This window comes from Zingiber officinale, chromosome 4A (genome assembly GCF_018446385.1).
Source record: "Zingiber officinale cultivar Zhangliang chromosome 4A, Zo_v1.1, whole genome shotgun sequence".
Taxonomy (NCBI): domain Eukaryota; kingdom Viridiplantae; phylum Streptophyta; class Magnoliopsida; order Zingiberales; family Zingiberaceae; genus Zingiber; species Zingiber officinale.
Genome location: NC_055992.1, coordinates 15,141,843 through 15,161,976, shown reverse-complemented (window position 1 = coordinate 15,161,976; position 20,134 = coordinate 15,141,843). Strand labels below are relative to the sequence as shown.

General features: G+C 37.2%; 1 protein-coding gene across 1 annotated transcript; it reads left to right on the top strand.

Moving 5' to 3' along the window:
- The first annotated feature begins 514 nt into the window (after positions 1–514).
- On the top strand, positions 515–18,656 carry LOC121969607. Its single transcript, XM_042519795.1, has 4 exons — positions 515–1,852; positions 5,172–5,405; positions 16,117–16,368; positions 16,499–18,656. The coding sequence occupies exon 4, from the start codon at positions 16,912–16,914 to the stop codon at positions 18,184–18,186; it is 1,275 nt and encodes a 424-aa protein (XP_042375729.1). The 5' UTR covers positions 515–1,852; positions 5,172–5,405; positions 16,117–16,368; positions 16,499–16,911; the 3' UTR covers positions 18,187–18,656.
- The last annotated feature ends 1,478 nt before the right edge of the window (positions 18,657–20,134 follow it).

The following is a 20,134-nucleotide window of genomic DNA, read 5'->3' as shown; positions in this document are numbered from 1 at the left end:
ATTACAAATTTGATTACATTACAAGCTAGATTACATTACACCCAACCAAACGTAGCCTTAAGTGTTTTTCTGGAAAATTAATGCATGACCAAGCCAATATATTTTAAAGGTCATAAGTTTTTTTATTTAGTAGACCTTTTTTTAGTTTTGAAGATTTTTTTATTATTTTTAGTAATTTTTATTTTTATGATATTTAAGATTTTTTTTTAAGTATTTATGAATTAGAATTTATCTATATCAACGTCCTATTTTATTAATTTATTTTTGTTATTTTTTTTTTTGATAAGTTTCTTTTCTTTCTTTACTTTACTACTAGATAGGAATCAAAATATATATATATATATATATATATATATATATATATATATATATATATATATATATATAAAAAGAAAGGAATTGAAATTTATACTAAACTGTTGATTGTGCATTTTCAAATTTTATATCTTATAAAAGTTGGAGAATGATGCCTGTGGAGGTAAGAGACATAGTGTAGATAATGCGAAGAAGGTAAAACGGAAGATGGGAGTGGTAATTCTATTTCCAACGAGGCTGAAGATCCTAAGGTGATGTGGGAGAAGAAGGGCTTATCTTTTAGGGAAGTTTCCACCTTGTTATTGGTTTTTGGATGTTTTCATGGAAGAAGATGAAGACTTTCTAGAATGCAAAAACCCAAACCAACTGGTGGTGGACCAAGGAGGAAACACAATGGCAGGATGCAAGGAGGGACTTCTTAATAATCAATGTTTTGGGAAGAAAGTTTGTTTTCACGTGTCTTAAAAAATCACTTGAAGTCATTGTGGAAACTCCAAGGTGAGTTGAGTTTTCACCTTCTGAATCTCCTTGGTGGAGGAACTGTCCATGGGTAATTCCAAATCAATATCTCTGTGCACATGGTTAGCAACATGTATAAGGATCCCTGAGTTCCCAAAGGAATCCTATGCCAAAAAATTGCTCATCCTGACAGTTAATGGCATTGGCGATATGGTTAAAAATGATCACTTTTATATTGTTGTGGCTAGAGAATGATACGCGAGATGCATAACAGTGGTTTTGCACAAAAGCTTCATCTCAAGTTTCAAATTTGGCAAAGGAACCTGCTTTATTGAGAATGAAAATCTTGACAGAGTCAATTTTGAGTGCAAAAAATTTAGTCAGTGTGAAAAGAGGAATGGAAGGCAATGGCGAAACATGTAAAGTGGATCAGTATGGGCTAGGTTGGTTGCAAATTGGGCAACAAGATTCTTTTTGGGGCACAAACGTTGCTATAGTCTGATGCATCCACACTCCAATTTTGGGAGGTTTCTTAGCTTTTTCAGTTACCAAATTTGGGTTCCACCATTTAACCAAGAAAAGTTGAATACTTTTCTTCTTTGGTGCTAGCCGGGAATGGAAATGGTTCAATAACGACTATTACTTTTTATTCGATACTAGTCGAGATAATTTGACATGCTTGTGTACCTATACAGTTAGAGATTGTCAAATCCAGAGGAAAAATTATAAACTAACAAGGCCCTTACTGTGATTTTTGGCTATTTTCTCGTGCTTATATATATGTTATGAAAACAGAATATCATTTTGCATTTTGCTTGTAGGCCACTATTTACTGGTTGTTCATGATAATGTTGCACTCATTTTCTTGACTGAATTTCAAAATTTATAGTATTATCACATTCATAACATATCCTATTAATTATATGAATTCCTTCTTCAATTTGGTATGCTGACAATAGCCTGATGAGTTCCTGTCGAGGCAAAGTGACTTGCAGTGAGCATTAAGATGCCAAATTAAAGCCTCCCCTTCCAGTTCTGTGTCGTGTGCGAATGCTGCAGAAGAGGCAGTGTTGACATGGTAAGTACCTTGCCCTACTATGCAACTATGCTGCAAGTATATCAAATATGTTTATGTATGTTTCCTGAAGTTATATATCACTTGTCTACGTGTGTTTTCTGAAGTTATATATCACATTTGTTCAAACTTACTGGTAATACGATAGATTAATTAAATTTACCAATAACTAGAATTTAGATAAGTTTATACTAGTAGTATATTATTGCTGCTGATGTTAGCGTTTTGGGTCGGACATCCAACGACGTGTTTGCTTGGGACACCGTTTTTTGTATTGATACATCAACTATAGAAAATGTGTCTCTTTTCTTTGACTGATTAAGATCCACATTTATTTTGACTAAGGTTTTAAATATTTAGTTTGACCAATGCTGATCCGTGTAAGTGAAGTTTGTCTTTCTTAGTCTTTAATTAAAGAGTGTTTACACATTTATTTATTTTTTATTTCCTCCAGAAGGTTACGTTTCTTAAGCATTTTTTACTAGTCTTATTATACAAAACAAATTTGGATTGTTCACTGTTGGTAAAATAAATAAAAATCAAATCTACCTTGCTTAGTACTAATTCAAATAATGATGTGTATATATTATCGGTAATTCTTGTTGGTCAGAATCTGGTCAGCTAGAATTTTTTATCCTCTAATTAAAATGCATGCATGTACATGCATGTAATTAATGTATACATATGATATTACTAAAATATCCATGTGTACACTTGCATGTATTGATTCTAGCTGGCCAGATTCTGATCATTTAATATTACCCATATATTATAGGGCAAAAATTAAAAGGGCCCCTCTTATTTTTAGAACTATAGAAATGACATTGCACTTCTATTTTTTTTTATCAATTATCTCACTACTTTTCACTATACTATTTTTATAATTTTATCTCATTTATATTTTCCGTTTAAATTATGAATCGAGGGCAAATTATAAGAGTTACATATCTGTAGCTATTATACAATTATAATAGTTACGATTTTATAATTACTAACTTGTAGCAATCATGAAATAGGAGTTGTTATAATGTGAATAGGGATAATAATTTCATCCGAATCTGATGGAGAATCCGATACTCGACCCGAATGAAGGAGGGTATGGAGAGACTATTAATACCCGATACCCGACCCGAATACTCGATTAAATAATATATATACATATATTAAAGAAAATTTTCTTTTTCCAAAATCAACTTGCTATTTTTGTTGATATTAGGAGGAGACTATATAGATGTTAATCTATTTTTTTAATTATATATATTTGTTAATAGGATATTAATTTTAATATATTTTTGTTGAATGATAATAGTTGGATAGAAAGAAGAAAAATTAAAACTATAGAAGATATCTGATCTTTTAATGAGTATGGATATATCTATTGGAGATTTTATACCCGATGGATATGGAGACGAAGGATATAAAATCTGATTCAAATCCGACCCATTGTCATCCCTAAATGTGAATGTTAGGTAAATTTTGAAAAACTCTTTTTCAGAAGCTTCGAAAAATTTTAGTTTTTTTTATTAAAATTATTTTTTATATTGTAGTAGTTATGAAAACGTAACTACTATGATTATTATAGTTATAATAGTTAATAAATTATAGTTATTATAACTATATAATTGTAACGGATATATGAAATTATAATTGTTACCATCGGTTTGACTAGTTCAAGATGCCCCTACACGTTTTGGAAAAAACAAGAGCTTCTGCTTAATTTTTGCATATATTATACATAAACACATGCCTATATATGCAGTTTAAAATTGGCTGAGAGTTTGACGATATTAAATTCTATTATTTTATATGATAATAACAAATTTATATGTAAATAATAATAAGTGCAAAATTTAGATAGATTTGAAAAAAAATAAAACTTAAGATATTTTATTAATTAATCTTTTTTTTTTAATGTTAACATAGTTGTCTTTACTTGCTAGAGGAAACTAAAATAAGATCATTGTATTCTCATGTTTATCTAAAACCAAAAAAAAAAGAATTTCATTTATATATTGTTTTTGCCTAAGTGGAAACTTAAAGAAATGAAATTAAAATATTTGATAACATAAATGAGTAATATATTTTTTTTTTCTTCTTGAATGAAAGAAATAACATTAAAGTCCTTAGCTTTTGCTTTCAGACTCCAGTGTTCTAGAAGACCTTGGTCTGCCTGACCCTTTGGATTCGGACCCAAAATCCATTACCCGAGAAAGCTGCCCTTCCCTCTCACGACGCGTGTCTATATATATCTAAAGACAGCCTCTAAGGCCGTCCCAACCCACCTTCCTATGGCCGACGACACTTTCGAGTTCCCCTCCCTCTTTCCGGAGCTTGTCTCTGCCCCCGCAGCCGCCAGTCCTGGCCTGCCGATCCTATCTCTAGGCACCTCCAGTCCACCCACGCCCAAGGAAATCCGAAGAACGCGCCGCCGACCGCCATCGGAGACCAGTCCGTCGGTGCCGCTCGATGGTAGCGCAGGATTGACGAAGCCGGAGTACCGTAGGCTGAGGAGCGCGTCGTCGGGGCGGCCCGTCACTAAAGCCCGACCGACGCACCTCCACTCCCCGTCCCCGTGCGTGCTCGGTCCGGCGAGAGTGCCGGTGACGATGGGGTTGAGCGACATCCGGAGCCGGCAGAGACGCCCCGTCGGCGAGACGAGCAGCCGCTTCGGTTGGATGGTGCTGCGCTCGCTGAGCTGCAACGGGATCGAAAGCGCGGCGGTGGCCACGGCGCCGTTGGGGCTCGTTGTCCGTCTCCGAGGGTCGTGAGGGTCGTGGAAGGATAGTTGTGTGTAATTAGCCGCCTAGCTTCCGACGTACCAAATCATGACTTGTTGCAATTAAATAATAATTTTGATATTTCTTGCAGTCACTTTTTGTATTCCTACATTTGTTCCAACCTGCAGATGGCTGAAGCTTAACTCTGTACGTGAGAAGATATCCCTGTTTTTTCCCTTGCTTAATACTTACTTTGATGCTATCGTGCACGACTTGTAACTAATTGCTAGGAGTAATTTGTTAAAATTCCATTCGATCCTCAACATTTGTGAACTTGTTAAAATTCCATTTGCCACAATATTGCCCCTGTGCTAAATGAGTAGGCTCAGTTTCAGCTTACAATCACAATAGATACTGAAGAAGTTTTAAGAAAAAAGAAGAGAAACTTGGCTAGTAGAAGTTTGCTGAATCTATCTTTTTGCAATAAAATTCTATATAAACAATATAATGCTGTGCTCTCGTATGCCTATAATTGGTTCTTGTAATTAATTTGATGGCCAATGATCCACATTCCAAGAGATTCACTGATTAAGATTCTTGTGCAGCACTTTTGAATACCAAGCAAGCATCATGCAATTGCAATGACTTGTGTATGCAAGCAATATGCTACTGAGATTTTCCTGTTCCCAAGTTGGAAGTAGCATGGTTGGTTTAGCAGCACTGGGTTTTTGATGGTGCTAGTGGGAGAGCTTTTCCGTCAAGTTTCCATCGTTGGACTTTCATACTGATGATCAGAAATATCGGGACAATCATGGGATTTTCACTCAAGGTATTTAGAGGTAATTTCATTGCATTCTGATAAGGAATGTAGTGTTTCTGCACCGCTCTTTGTCATGCCTAATTAACATTCCTAAGTTGAATATTTTAGAAAGGTGATTACCCTTCATTTTCTTGGTTGGTTCAAGAATTACTCCATTTTTCCTTAAGCTTATTTACTGAATTTATGACTTATAATTAACTGTTATTAAAAGGACATGTGATTGATCGACATAGAACCATTCTTTATAATAATTATATGTGAAGTTTATCTATCATCATTCAACTCAGCTTAACATATGCTAAATAGAAGAAAAAAAGAAGTTAATATAGTAAAGATGAGAAGGCTAAGAGCATGTGTGGAGCCATTATAGGATCCATATAGTTTGTACCAAATAGTTTAGTCAAATGATGATGAATAATAAACAATAGAAATTTGTTAATACTAGTGAGAAAAATTGTGATGATTGATAGTTCAATTCGGATCCTATAGTTATTGATAGATTAATCAAATAATCCCAACTGAATCCATTTTGTCATGTTTTCAGTACGAGACTCATAAGATTGGTTTTCCTTGGACAACATACATAACCTTAGATGATATTAAACAAACAGACAAATCTCTTTGGCAATGGAGGTCGAATTTCTGAAGTTGAGCTGGAAATAAGAACCCAAAGATCAATCTTGATCAGAGTTCTTAGCAAATTCAGCAGCTCAAATTGGCAGCTCGATTCCATTCTGTAAGGTTGTGGAATAATTTTAATTCTTCAATGAACTGAAAGATGTTCTAAATGCCAAATGCTACAGAAATGTATATAAACAATATATAACTGAGGAAAAATTTACAACCTTAGTTTATCCTGTTTCTAGTAATAGAAGCTCTGCCTTCTCTTTAGAAACTAGAGAGAAGGAGGGCTACACCACGGCGTGGTGGCTGCTGGCCAACCAGCCAGCCATCGGGCTGTGCGGAGGAGAGGAAGGGCTGTGCGGGAGAGCGGAGCTGCACCGGTCCTACATCAACAAAGGGAAGGAGCGAGCTAGAGAGAGATGCTGCAAACAACATCTCCCTGCAAACTCACACTGCCGCCGTCATTGGAGAGAAAAGGTCAGTAACTCCATCCCAGCTTCCTCTCCTTAGAGGCACGGAGCTTCTCCACCTCGTTGGGAGTGCTGGGGTGTGGCATGAGGGGCTGCACAAAAAAGGATAGCCGTACAACGAACAAAGGGAAGGAGTCCGGAGCCTCGCAGATGCGCAGGAAGCTCTCACTGGATCAACCACCGTGCAACCAGATTTCCAACGAACTTTGGGCTATTGAGGGGATCATCGATAATCTCGTCCGGAAACTGAGCCAAACAGAGGCCGACGATGGTATTAGTAGCGTTGACTGAGAGAGGACTTGGAAGTACCATGGATACACACGTCGGAATTTGGGATTCTCGCGTGCGGCAGGGGAGCATTACAAAAATAACAGCGAATAACGATAGAATTTTTCGTCGTAATTCCGTCGATAATTGAGATTATTGACGGAATAATGATGGAATTTGTAATATTAGAAGTAATTGTATCGAAAAGGTAATTTACCGATGGAAATAATATTCAGTCGGTATTTACCGACGGAATATAAATTTTTGTTGGTAAAATTTAACGACAAAACAACCGTTCCGTCAGCATATAACAAACTGTGGGTAATCGAATTTACCGACTAAATCAAATTCAGTCGGTAAAATTACCGACGGAATAATTAATTCTGTCGGTAATTTTATATTGAAAATTTACTATGCAATTCGATATTTTGCCGACGGAATGATGATTTTCGTCGGAAATCACAGACGGAATTATAATTCTGTCAGTAAAATTTAATAAAATATTTAAAACCCCTCTTTTATTTATAACATATCCTATATATAATTTTCATATAAATAAAAATTATCACAAACATAATCCATACATAAATCATAATCCATACCACATACAAACAATCAAACTATCCAAAATTCAATACAAAACACAATCATAACTGTTCAAATCTCCAAAATTCAGTACAAAGCACAAGTATAGCTATACAAATACATCATACTCACAATCATAACTATCCAAAAGTGAATGATAAATAAAAGACAAATACAAAATATCCAAAATACTTACCATGATATATCTCTTATATATATATATCCAAATATAATTATATAAAAGTCAAATACAAGAGATTATGATCCGAATGAATCGATGCAAATGTAATATATAACTAAAAAATTGTAATATATAATTAATTTTACATGTAAAAAAAGTACCTAAATTATATTTTGGATATCCAATGATAATGGTGAATGTATCAATACAAACTCCTGAAAAAATGTAATACAATTTAAAATAAATATCTAATAATATCCGAATATAATAAAAATATTTTACTTAATTAATGTATGATAAATTAAAAAAAGGTGCAGTTGAACATACCTCAGAAAAATCTAATCATTAGCAGGGTCTGATGGGTCTCGAGTTTCCTGTGACTCATGCTGTGACTGAGGCTATTGTGGCTGGTCCCATCTAGCAATGATTGTTCGCATCTGGGCCAATGTCTGCTCCTGAGCAGCACACCTTTCCTCTCACCTTTGATCTATCGTAGTCATTTGAGTCTTCACTTCTTAATTTTGTTTTCTTAATGACTCCACTTTAGAAGAAGAAGAAGAGGAGGAACTAACACATTCTCTAGGAGTTCTCAAGTGATTAAATACCACCTTGGTCTGAGAGCCAAGGTCGTAGAGGGAGGAATTCTTTGTCCTTTCACCCACAACATCACAATAAATATCATTTATTTGCTGGGTGGATAGATCTTGTGACTCTCTTCCCCCTATTGGTGGCTGAGATGCTTGAGCCACTCTACTTGTCATTTCCTCCTGTGTAGAAAAGAAATATACGAATTTATATCTTGTATACAATTACTACAACTAATTAATCATTATTAACAATTAAATATAATAAAGTTAATAATTCAAATCCCAATGTTCTTGGATCGAAGATCAACGTATGCGTGATCCTTTCTCTGGTAAGTCTTAAGAAATATCTCTAAGCAAGTGGGTTGTCTTTCTAAAGAACGCTCCTGCATACACAAATAAGTTGGAGTAAAATTATACAAGTTTGTTAATAAATAAAAATTTAATTTATATAATTTTAAATTAAACTCACTAGATCCATAGCGTGCTCAACAATGGATCGGGATCCTAATGTATGTCGATCGGATTCGGTACTTGGGCTACCTGGCTATGTATTCCTATTTTCTCGAACTTTTAGAGTCCTTGCCTGCTATCTCTCTGTAAACTAAGTGGCCGCCTATGCACTCTAGATCTCGTCGGATACATAAGTTGGCCTTGTGCCATTCATTCTCATATAATATAAGAGGTCTTTGTACAATTTATCATAATAAATATTCCAAGTCACTGCAAATTCTAATTCGTGTCATCCTCCCATGTATATTTTTTCTGCAACTAAAATTGAAAATTTAGTATATTAAAGGATAAATATATTTTACATATTCAATTTACTTACCACAAATTTATTATAATAAAAATTCTTGGTCTCCTGGTCTATATGTCTCCATGTAGTACTAGAAATGCAAACTTTTTCTTTAATTTTTTTGCTAATATATGTTGCTATTCGATGATCATCAGGAGTAAACCTGCATATAAAAAAATTGAAACATAAGATATATGTTATAAATAAAGAACTTGAATTACTAATAATAAAAAAATACTTACGATTTTCCAACAACCCTAAGTACTGTAGATCCATAGAGTGGTACTGGATGGTCTGTCATAATATATAATATCTACAAAATAATATTACAGTACATTATAATAAAATTTACTAACATGATAATTAAGTAATAAAACATGATTGAAGTATAACTTGATGAACAATAATGCTAAAATTTAATCAATGTTAGACTCTGGAAGTATTTCTACTTAACATTAATAGTTTCTTAGTTGTCGTCGCTAGATTCAATTAGTTCAATAAGATCTTCACTGTTAGATATTTCTCCATCATTTATCTTCTCGTAAGTGACATTAACATCTACAAGTAATTGTGATGTAAATTGGAGTTGTGAATCAATTTAATGTCTCTCTACTTTGTCATTCTGAAATGCATCATGATTGTGAGTAGTGATGGTGTTCGGCATTGCTATGGTCGAATGAGACTTTATTCGACAAATAGACAACCATTCACTAGATTTTCTTCTTTTTGTAGGATATTCAAAATAAAAAACTTGACCCACTTATATCCTAAAAATGAAAGGTTTAAACTTATTGAACCTTCTGTTTGTATTAACCTCAACTAAATTATAATTTGGATGTATTTTGATACCTGTTCTTAGAGTTGGATCATACCATGAATATTTGAACAACACACCTTTTTATAGGTAATGCAAGATATTCAACGTCTATGATTTCCTCAAGTTTATCATAGTAATCAAACTCAGTGTTATTGTTGTCGATAGATCCTTTAACGCAAATATCAGAATTATAAGTTAATCTTCGTAAATTTCGTTATGTCACATGGAATTTGAGACCATTAATATAGTAACCAGAGTAGATCATTATTTAACGGAGGGGTCTTGATGTAAGATTCAATATTTTATCATCTTGCACATTTGATATTCTGCTGTCTTTCACCTATCAAAATAGTTATGGTATAAATTAGGACCGAACTTAATTTAATGAAGAATTATAAAAATTTCTCTAACTTACATATATTTGAAACCATAATACAAATTCGGTTTCTAACTTTTCAACTACTTCGCTTGCACTCATTGATAGATTTTGTAAATATAATTGTTGTTCGTACAAACTGTGAAAGAAGGTAATTTTAAGACAATTAGTGTTGGGGATCGGATGACCGGTTAGAAGGGGGGGTTGAATAGACGTCACCCTCAAGTCGATTGTTTCTTTCTACAATGTTAGTGCGCAAGCGAAAATACAAACAAAACAAGTAGAAAGTCAAAGACAATAAGAAAGAATAAGCAAACCATTACACGCCGATAAGAAAGAATAAGTTCGACGGACCAACCGTCTAGCTCGGATAATATGGTAAGATAGCCATACGCTCAATGTGAAGTTCACTTGCACTCATTGATGGATTTTGTAAATATAATTGTTCGTACAAAATGTGAAAGAAGGTAATTTTAAGACAGTTAGTGTTGGGGTTTGGATGACCGGCTAGAACGGGGGGTTGAATAGACGTCACCCCCAAGTCGATTGCTTCTTTCTACAATGTTAGTGCGCAAGTGGAAATACAAACAAAACAAGTAGAAAGTCAAAGACAATAAGAAAGAATAAGCAAACCATTACACGTCGATAAGAAAGAATAAGCTGGGCGGGCCAACCGTCTAGCTCGGATAATATGGTAAGATAGCCATACACTCAATGTGGAGTAGCAGTCATACGCTCAATGTGGAGTAGCAGTCATACGCTCAATGTGGAGTAACAGGATGCTAAGGAGACCAGAGAGCTTGTCTGAACGGGGAGGTCATGCTATTACACAGTCACCGCAGGGAAGAGCAGCTGAGGTTGACATCGGCCGAGCGGCTACCTTGCTTCGCCAAACAACGGGACCCTTGTCATCTCTTCGAAGCCTATAGAGCGGAGGAGTCCCGACCGAGCGGCTATCCTATTCGGCCAAGCAGCGGGAGCTGGCCATCAACAGAGCAGAGGAGTCACAGCTGAGCGGCTATCTCGCTTGGCCAAGCAGCGGGAGCTGGCCATCAACAGAGCAGGAGTCCTGGCCGAGCGGGATAGCTGAGCGGCTATCCCGCTCGGCCAAGCAGCGGGAGCTGGCCATCAACAGAGCGGAGGAGTGTCATATCTCTCGATATCTTTCTAGGAGATAGTGTTGCTAACACGAGGCATGGTCGATAGGCGGATCGTACGATGAAAGCTTCTACTGTCTTGTCAAAGATACACATGCCCTGTTAAGGCATGGTGTCAGAGATACTTTCCTGACATGTCCTTTTATAGGACATATTGGAGAACATGCTCACGCCTTGAGGAGCATGCATGTTGCCCATCAGGGCTCTATATAAAGGGAGGTCCATCATCGACGGAGCTACGCATTATTCCTCGAGGAGCGTGCATGTCGCCCACCAGTGCTCTATATAAAGGGGGATCCATCGCCGGCGGAGGTACGCATTATTCACTGTTTGCGCTAGCGTTACTTTTGCTCCACTTTCTTCCACTATTCTAGTGACTGACTTGAGCGTCGGAGGGTCAACACCGGAGATGCCTTCCTGTCTAGCACTGACGCTACTTGTTTTGCAGAGTGGAGCGAGGTTTACAGTTGGTCAGTGAAACCGCCACATCCCCAGCTTTCCACCTTCCCGCTTTCGGACATGATCAACACCCATAATGATTTTGAATTTCTAAATCTTTAAGAAAACTTAAAATACAGTCATGAGGTTTAAAATTGAGTTTCTAACTTCTATCATTGTGCCAACAAATGGACGATTCTATCATTGTGCCAACAAATAGACGAGACTACGGATCACCCCTTCTTTGGTTATTTTATAGTTAAACCTCTATGGGATTCGAGACGGAGATAGCTTCATATCAGGGACGCCTATAGCTCTGTGATGGAGGTGAAATATCGCAGCAATAGCCGGCTCAACAAAGCTGGCACATGGGTATCTCTTGTATATATATATATATAAACGGATTCTTTGTGCTTGTCCAAATTGTGATGAGGTTTTTCATCTCCTTTAGAAATGGTTGTAGAATGCTCAATGCTCTAATGATTGGCTTCATTAGTGAGTAATGCGGAACGTGATTCTTTTGCACATTCATTGAAATTATTATGGTAAAAGGTGGTTTGTTCACTTCTAGCACTTTTACTAATCCGTCTTTAAGTTAACATGGAGAAAGTAAATTATAAATGACTACTAGCTATTAATACAGTGGTCAAGGTATAAAGGAAAACATACTGAGACGTGCTAAATTTCGACCTATGACCTAATGTGACAATATTTCATACTTTAATTATCACACCGTCCTGAGAAGATACATTCGTTGAAACTATGAACCTTTTGTTGCAAGATTTTTCTGTGAAATCATTTGGTTCTTGATCATTGGAATAAAAAGGTGATAACTTCCATTCTAGTTCAGTATCATTTATCTCCCGGTTAGATATAGACGAGTAAATCATGAGAAATATTTTTATTCTAGTATAACGACTCTTTGTATCCGAGAGGTTAAACATCTAATGAGTCATTTTGCACCCGTTGGAAATTGACCTCAACACATATTATAGCAATCACTAGTATAGTTACCAATTGTACCAACCCGTGGGGGTCATTTGGTCCTTAACCAAAACAATGATGAACCAGGTAACACTAAACTTAGGGCGATCACCCCGGCTCAACGGAAGTTTTTCACCGGTTGTCAAGGTAAATCAGGAAGTGTTCACGGCGAGCGGTCCAGAAGCCCAGCATCCCATGATTGTGCGCCCCATTTGGAGAAAACATTTGACCCTTAACTAAAAATAAATATTAAATCAGGTAACACCGAATCTGAGAGAACTGGCCCAGTCCCACGGAAGTATCCCACCGATTGCTAGGGTAAATTGAGAAGTGCTCGTGGAGGGCGGGCCACATCCCGTGGTTTCACGTCCCATTTGGAGGGAAAATCTCCGTAACTGCGCCGTAGCTGGAGATGGAATCGTGGATGCTTGGGTGACAATTTAGAGCCCTTTCGCTACACCATAGCCCCGGGGGTATTTGGTCCTTAACCAATTGTAGCGAAAGATGATTATGCTCACATCAGGTGTCGCTCACAGCTTGCCTCAGATTATGTCAAGGGAGGTAAATTACGAGGTTAATTTATAGTCGATCGCCAAGTGGCTAGAGGGTGGAAGGGGTTTGTTTTCCCTGAGGGTATGTGCCCGTTGGGAATTAACCCCTTGCTCTATTATAATAAAATTGTCACCCTCTAGCCAACTGAACACCCCTTGGGATCATTTAGTCTTTAATTAATGGTAGCAACCCCAACGACCCCACACAGTCGGCTTCATGACCATCTGTGAGGACATAAATCAAGAAGCTCTAGTTAGCTAGTGCGGGGAGGGTTTTTTTCCTCGGCTTAATTTGTCGAGATTCAAACCCTTATCCTATGATAGTAATTCTACCCTGTATTAGCCAACTCAACTCTGCCCAGGGACCATTTAGTCCTTAATCACTGATAGCAAAATGTGGAATCTGCCACCCTAGCAGCTCCACATGGTCGACCTCATGACCATCTGTGAGGAGATAAATCGGGAAGCTGTAGTTGGCCAGTATAGGGGAGGACATTTTTTCCTCGACTTTGTCGAGATTCGAACCCTTGCCCTATAGTAGCAACTTTACCCTACACTAGCCAACTAACTCCGTCTCGGGGGCCATTTAGTCCTTAATCAAGTGATAAAAGGTGTTTCGCTCGTCCCAGCGTCCTCATCAACCTATCCTAGGCTAATACGAAAGAGATAAATTACGGGAGACTACTAGCCATTAGTGTAGATGCCCAACACATGGGGGAAGACATGCTCGGACACATCGAGTTTCGACCCCAAGACTTCATGTGACAATACCCCAGAGGAACCACTGCACCACCCCGAGGGGACTCATATAGTCCTTAATCAATGTGGCAAAAGGCGATTCGCTCGCCCCTAGCGTTCCAGTCAATCCGTCCCTAAGCCGACACGGAGGAGGTAAATCATGGGTGATTACTAACCATTAGTGTAGGTGGCTAAGGCATGGGGAAGACATGCTCAGACGCACTGAGTTTTGACCCCAATACCTTATATAGCAACACACGACCCATTCCTCAACCATCCACCACCTCGATGAGACATTTAGTCCTTAATCAATTAATAAATTCAGTTAATCTCATGGACTAGCCTTAGGGTGACCAGCCGGGTCCTATGAAATTTTTTTATTGGTCATCAAGATAAAACAAGAAGCACACACGATAAATAGGTAAAAAACCCAACATCCACTAATTATACGTCCCATTTATAAACCTAAACATACTGTCCGCACCATAGTCCGGGGGCCATTTAGTCATTAATCAAGAACAGATATGAAGCTGTAAAATTTTCACATTAATCACTCTTTCTTATCTCTATGTTTCATTTACTTTTGTTTTTTTTTTTTCTGTGAACCTCAGCAATATACAGCGCAATTCATCTGCACACTCACTGTAATTGTGCACGTAGTCCTTACCTGATGAACAGATAGGAAGAATCTTTATGAGATTTTTTTTTTTTTTTTTTTTGTTTTTTTGCAGCATGGAAGTAGAGTACCATCTGCATCTGCTCTCTCTGTTGTTAGATAGCAAAAATTATTAGAAATATTCACTTTTCTTAGTACTTTCTTTGTCTTGTGAAATTATGGAGCCGATTTTTGTGTTTCATTTTGTTCATTTTATTCTAAAGTGTGTAATTTTCTTTCTGACAATAACCCAAAATAGTTATAATTAAATAACCCAAAATAGTTATAATTATGATGAACATTTTACTTCTCATAATTCAATGAATGCTTACTAACAAATTTTATGGTCAAGTTTTGTTCTAATTTCTAGTTCACCTTATTAATCCAACAACACCATCAACTTTGAAAAAGATCATAATACTAATTTAATATCGCAGATAGATGAATCACTCAAGAGTAATCGTTGTGAAGAGGGTTCCTAATGGCTCAATGGCAAAGCAAGTTCCTAGGATCTCTGAAACACTTAGCAAGAGGTTAGAATGGGGGCAAAGAGGATCTTAACATGGTCACTCCGACGTTGAAGTTAAAAATGGATTGGTTGATGGAGAACTTTCGAAAGTAAGAATTTTGAATGCGTAAATGCACTTTCTAGGAGGCATGAAACTCACATTCAAGTTGTGGGGTTGTCACATAGGCTCCCACTCTCTTATCTCCCATTTATTATGGTATACACGTTCCCTATGATTAGGAGGCTAGTGATCACATCCGGAGGTATCTAGCCGGGACTGAGTTGAGGGAGTCGAGTGTGACCAAGATAAAAGAGTCGAATGTAGCCGAGCTGAAAGAGTCAGGCGTGGTTGAGCTGAGAGAGTCGGGCATGGTTAAGCTAAGGGAGTCGGTGTGGTCGAGCTGAGGGAATCAGATGTGACCGGGTTAAGAGAGTCAGGTGTGACCGAGCTAGAGGAGTTGAATCCCTCTTGAGCGTGTTGATTAACATGTTGGCACCACACCTCAGTACTTCGTTTGATCCGTTTTAGGCCCATCCTGACCCTAGTCAATCTCCTTTTCTATACTTACAATGCATCTTGATTTTTAACCGACTCGGTGATGTCACATGTAGGTTATTTATCATCGCCACATCACTATCTACTTATTAACCCTAATAAAAGAAATGTTTTTGTAAGGAGGTGAATAATATATATTTATTATTATTATTATTATTATTATTATTATTATTAATCTCTTATAAATATAGAATTTCCAATATAAATAAATAAAAAAGTTTATGAATCAAATAATTTCTAGTGATAAAAAAATGTCATTTGTATTCTTACATGTTTCTCTTTAACAATTTAAAAAAAGATCCCGCAATTTTAAAATATATATAATATTATGAGTAATGAGATGCATATTTTTTTCTTTAAGAATATAAATAACCGGAAAAAGATTAACCATTATTTCTTATATTTTTTTTGTTAATTAATTAATTTTTTACTTTGCGCAGCGATCGCAGGAGTCATCAGAGTGCAATCCATCCAATTCCAAGACGAAGAGGAAGAGGGAGGGGAAGAGGAAGGCGAGGGAGGGAGGGGAAGAGAGAGAGAGAGAGAGAGAGAGAGAGAGAGAGAGAGAGGGCAAGGCGAATTCGAGCTCGCTTCGCGCTTGGAAGAATCGCGGCGCGTTACCTCCTCCATGCTCCGAGTTCCCGGCGACCACCTCCGGCTCTCCTCCGCATTCGCATCCGGGCATCCCTAAGGTCCGTTCTCTTCTCCCCCGCGTCTTCCCTTTTGCTTCCTTTTTCCCCGTCCTCGCTTTGCAATCTACCCTCCCACCCTGCGACTTTCCACTTCGATCTCCTCTCGCTGAAGTTGCTTCCCTCATTGCAGACCGCGGAATCAATCTCCGGTACTTCCCCAGCGTCCAATTAGCCTGCAAAGTTGAGATCTTTGTCCGACTTCCGGAGCTGGAACTTTTTTTTGTGCCTTTAGTTATGTTCAGTTCTTAGGGGTTTGATCCCGCTCGGTCTCAATTGTCTTCTTGTGGAAGGTGGCCGTAGTTAGTTCGAGCTCGGGATCATTGATCACCGAGTGGATCTTTTGTTGCTTTAGGGTTTTCTTTGTCGGATATGAGATGTCTGCTTGCTTGTTCCTCGTGGACTAGTATAATATTGGTAATAGTTGCTGGAATTTTCTGGAGTCGGAGATGGATCGCGATTTAGATTTCACAAAATTGAGAATAAAGCAAATGGGTCAGTAGTTCCATTACTCTAATGCGATAAACGTCTGCGATACATTGAGAAATGCCGACTACATCACAACCTTCACAGCGCAGCCGGATCAATCTTGGTGATCTCAAATTGCAGATAGCAAAGAAACTCGGCCCTGAGCGCTGCCGGATATACTTTGGTTGTTTGAATCAGTTATTAGCACAGAAGCTGAGCAAACGAGATTTCAATAAGTATTGTCTTCGGATCCTTGGGCGCCAGAACATTCCTTTACACAATCAGCTTATTCAATCAATTCTGAAAAATGCCTTTCGAGCCAAAACCATGCCTCTGTGTAGCCTTGAGAGGGCTACCCCAAAGCCCCTCGAAGCTCTCAGAAACAAATCAACTTATGAAGAGAACATCAATCATTTGGCAACTGCAGCCCCAACAAACAGCAAATGGTCAAATGGGTATATTTTTCCACCATCACCTCGGAAAGTCAGGTCATGCATTCGAGAACGGAGGAACAGAGAGCATGCTGTTTCTATTAGACAGAATGGAGGTGCGACATCACAATCTAAAATGGCCATAGATGAGAATACTGTTATAGAGAAAAGTGGCGCCGTTGCTCCACATGATTTGAAGAGATCGATGCAGCATCACCAAGGTTATATTCCTTCTGAGCAGCGACCACTGGTAGATGATTTGATGCCACAAAATGAAGCATTTGCAAAGAGGAACAAGTTCTGCGACATTGTAGCTGTCGATATTGGACAAGAATTGCAACAATCTAATGATTTAAACCCCAGAAAGTTTACTCTCCAAGCTCCACTAGGGATCCCTTTATGCCCTGCAAGTCTAGGTGGGGCACGAAGAGCTTTCTATTCGGTAACAACTTCCAGCGGTGGTTTTCATGGCAGCAACTATTCTGGCGGAGAATTATGTGATACTGAAGCACTACAGAAAAGGATGGGGAAAATGGCAGAAATACTTGGTTTGGAAAGAGTCACATTGGACTGCTCTAACCTGCTAAATAATGCCTTAGATACTTACTTGAAGGGTCTAATTAGGTCATGTATTGAATTATCAGGAACTAGGTTAGGTCATGATCAAACAAATCATCCAACCTTCAAGCAGGAAGCTCAATTGAAGCCAACTAATGGTTTCTGGTCTGGAATTCACTTGCACGTACATAATAATGGTGGATCTTTCAATAACAAACAAAGGCAGGAAACACAGTGTATGGTTTCTTTCCAAGACTTTAGGGTAGCAATGGAGCTGAATCGACAGCAACTTGGTGAAGATTGGCCATCACAACTTGAGAAAATCTGCTTCCACTCTGGTGAAGATTTATTCAACCCGACCTGAAGGTTCCTTGATTTGTCAAATTCTTGTTTGATCCATCTTTGCAAACATCAAGGGATAGTTTGTTTAATTACTTGGTATCTTCCCATGGAATATTACCATGGGATAGGGAGAAATCTCTCTGGAATAGATTCTTTATAATAACTCCGCCTTATCTATATGAATCATCTCTTTTGAATCATAATTCAGTCAGTGACTAAAGAAAGTTTGGTTCAATCCTGGAAATTTTAGGAGACACGAGTTACCAAAACCAGATAGTTCATGCTGTCATATGACCTACAGTGTTTTAGGAGGAATCAGTTTTGCAGATTACTAATGTGTAACTTTGATATAGGTGAAATCAGTTTTGTAAGTTCTTGTGGAATCATGTTGTTTGTATATTAATTTCTTAAGTTTCTTGGGCAGTCTTTACAATGGCAATTTCTTGTTCATTAATTTTTGCAATGTCCCAACACATGCTACATTATTTATCAGGCAATTGTTATTTACATTTTCCTTTTTAATCAAAGTTAATCTAATTATCTTCTTGATGTTTTCTTAGTTGGTGGTACTATTTTGTTGCAGTTTTGTCCTAACTTCACATATTTCTTTGTGATGATTCACTAACATCTAGAATTACACTTCTGACATGGCTGAAGTTGGGTTTGACTTCACTTTCTCTTGGTTAAATAGTGATGCATTTATTACATGTGCCTAAAGAAACTAAAGCATGAGCTTCAGGTGCTCAACATCACATGACATTTCATGATGCATGTACGTGAATAATTGATGTGTCTGTTTTGTATGCTTGTGTGTATGTATAATCATTCATCTATTGGATCTTACAATATCATCAATAGAATTATTATTTGACTGCTTAAAATTCAATACAAAGATAAGTCTACTTAGTAGAATTTAAAATGATATCAATGGCATGTTTATTACTAGTGAATTGCCTTAATGAGTCCGATGTAGAGAGAATTGATAAGATCCTTGTTACCAACCCCAAATAATTGGAAAGTTGGATACATTATTGTCAATGTTATTGTTAAGATTGCTGAAGTCATTAACCACAAGTGATTGATTGCTCTAGTATTACTGACATGCAAAGCAATAGTGTTGCAAGTTGCAACAAGAATCACCTGATAAAACATATCAAAGCCAGCCAACATGTTTGATAGTTTTTTAGGTAACCAATTCAGCTGAACGTATGTATACATGCTATATAGTTCTTAAGGCAATCAGTTTGCCTGAACGTGTACTTTTTATCCACAAGGAAACTGTTGTTTTTTGATGTTCTCTTCTTTCAACACATTCAGACCAAAGAATATATTTGATACTATGTGTTTGCATAGAGAAGGACAAAGTTGGAATCCCCATTAAAATTCTCGAGGTTGGATTTACTGAATAGACTTCTGATATTTATGATAAATTAATCTTCAATATATATATATATTCCTTATCCTGTGTAATTATTTTATTGGGGTTTATTTAATAATGAAGGTAATGATATTTTTGTTCTGTGAGTCAAACTTGGGATTGCATGCTCATCTCATGTTTCATGTATGGGCTAAATTTTGATGATTCATGAATTAACTTGCTTTCGTGTTTATGAAAGCAGGACTTGTGTGTCTCTGATCGCTATTGCCTTTTATTTGTCTTTCCAAACTACTAAATTTGATGGTGAAAGGAAAAAGAGGATCCATCTTGTTGTTGCATGCACTTTGTTTTATATATTCTTAAAAACACTTATTTACTTTTCTGAACACCTCAAAATCGATAAAAATAAGTGTATGTTGAAATGTTTTTGTCTCATATTGAATTCAAACAGCCCTCGATGAGCATTATGTCTGGCTACATTCCCCTTCAAACTTGGAGATTTCCTCTCTGAAACCTGTAACAGTTACAGTAGCTATCAGTATGGTGATGTAACTCAGACACTGCCTTTTGTCAATCTCTTTACAATACAAAA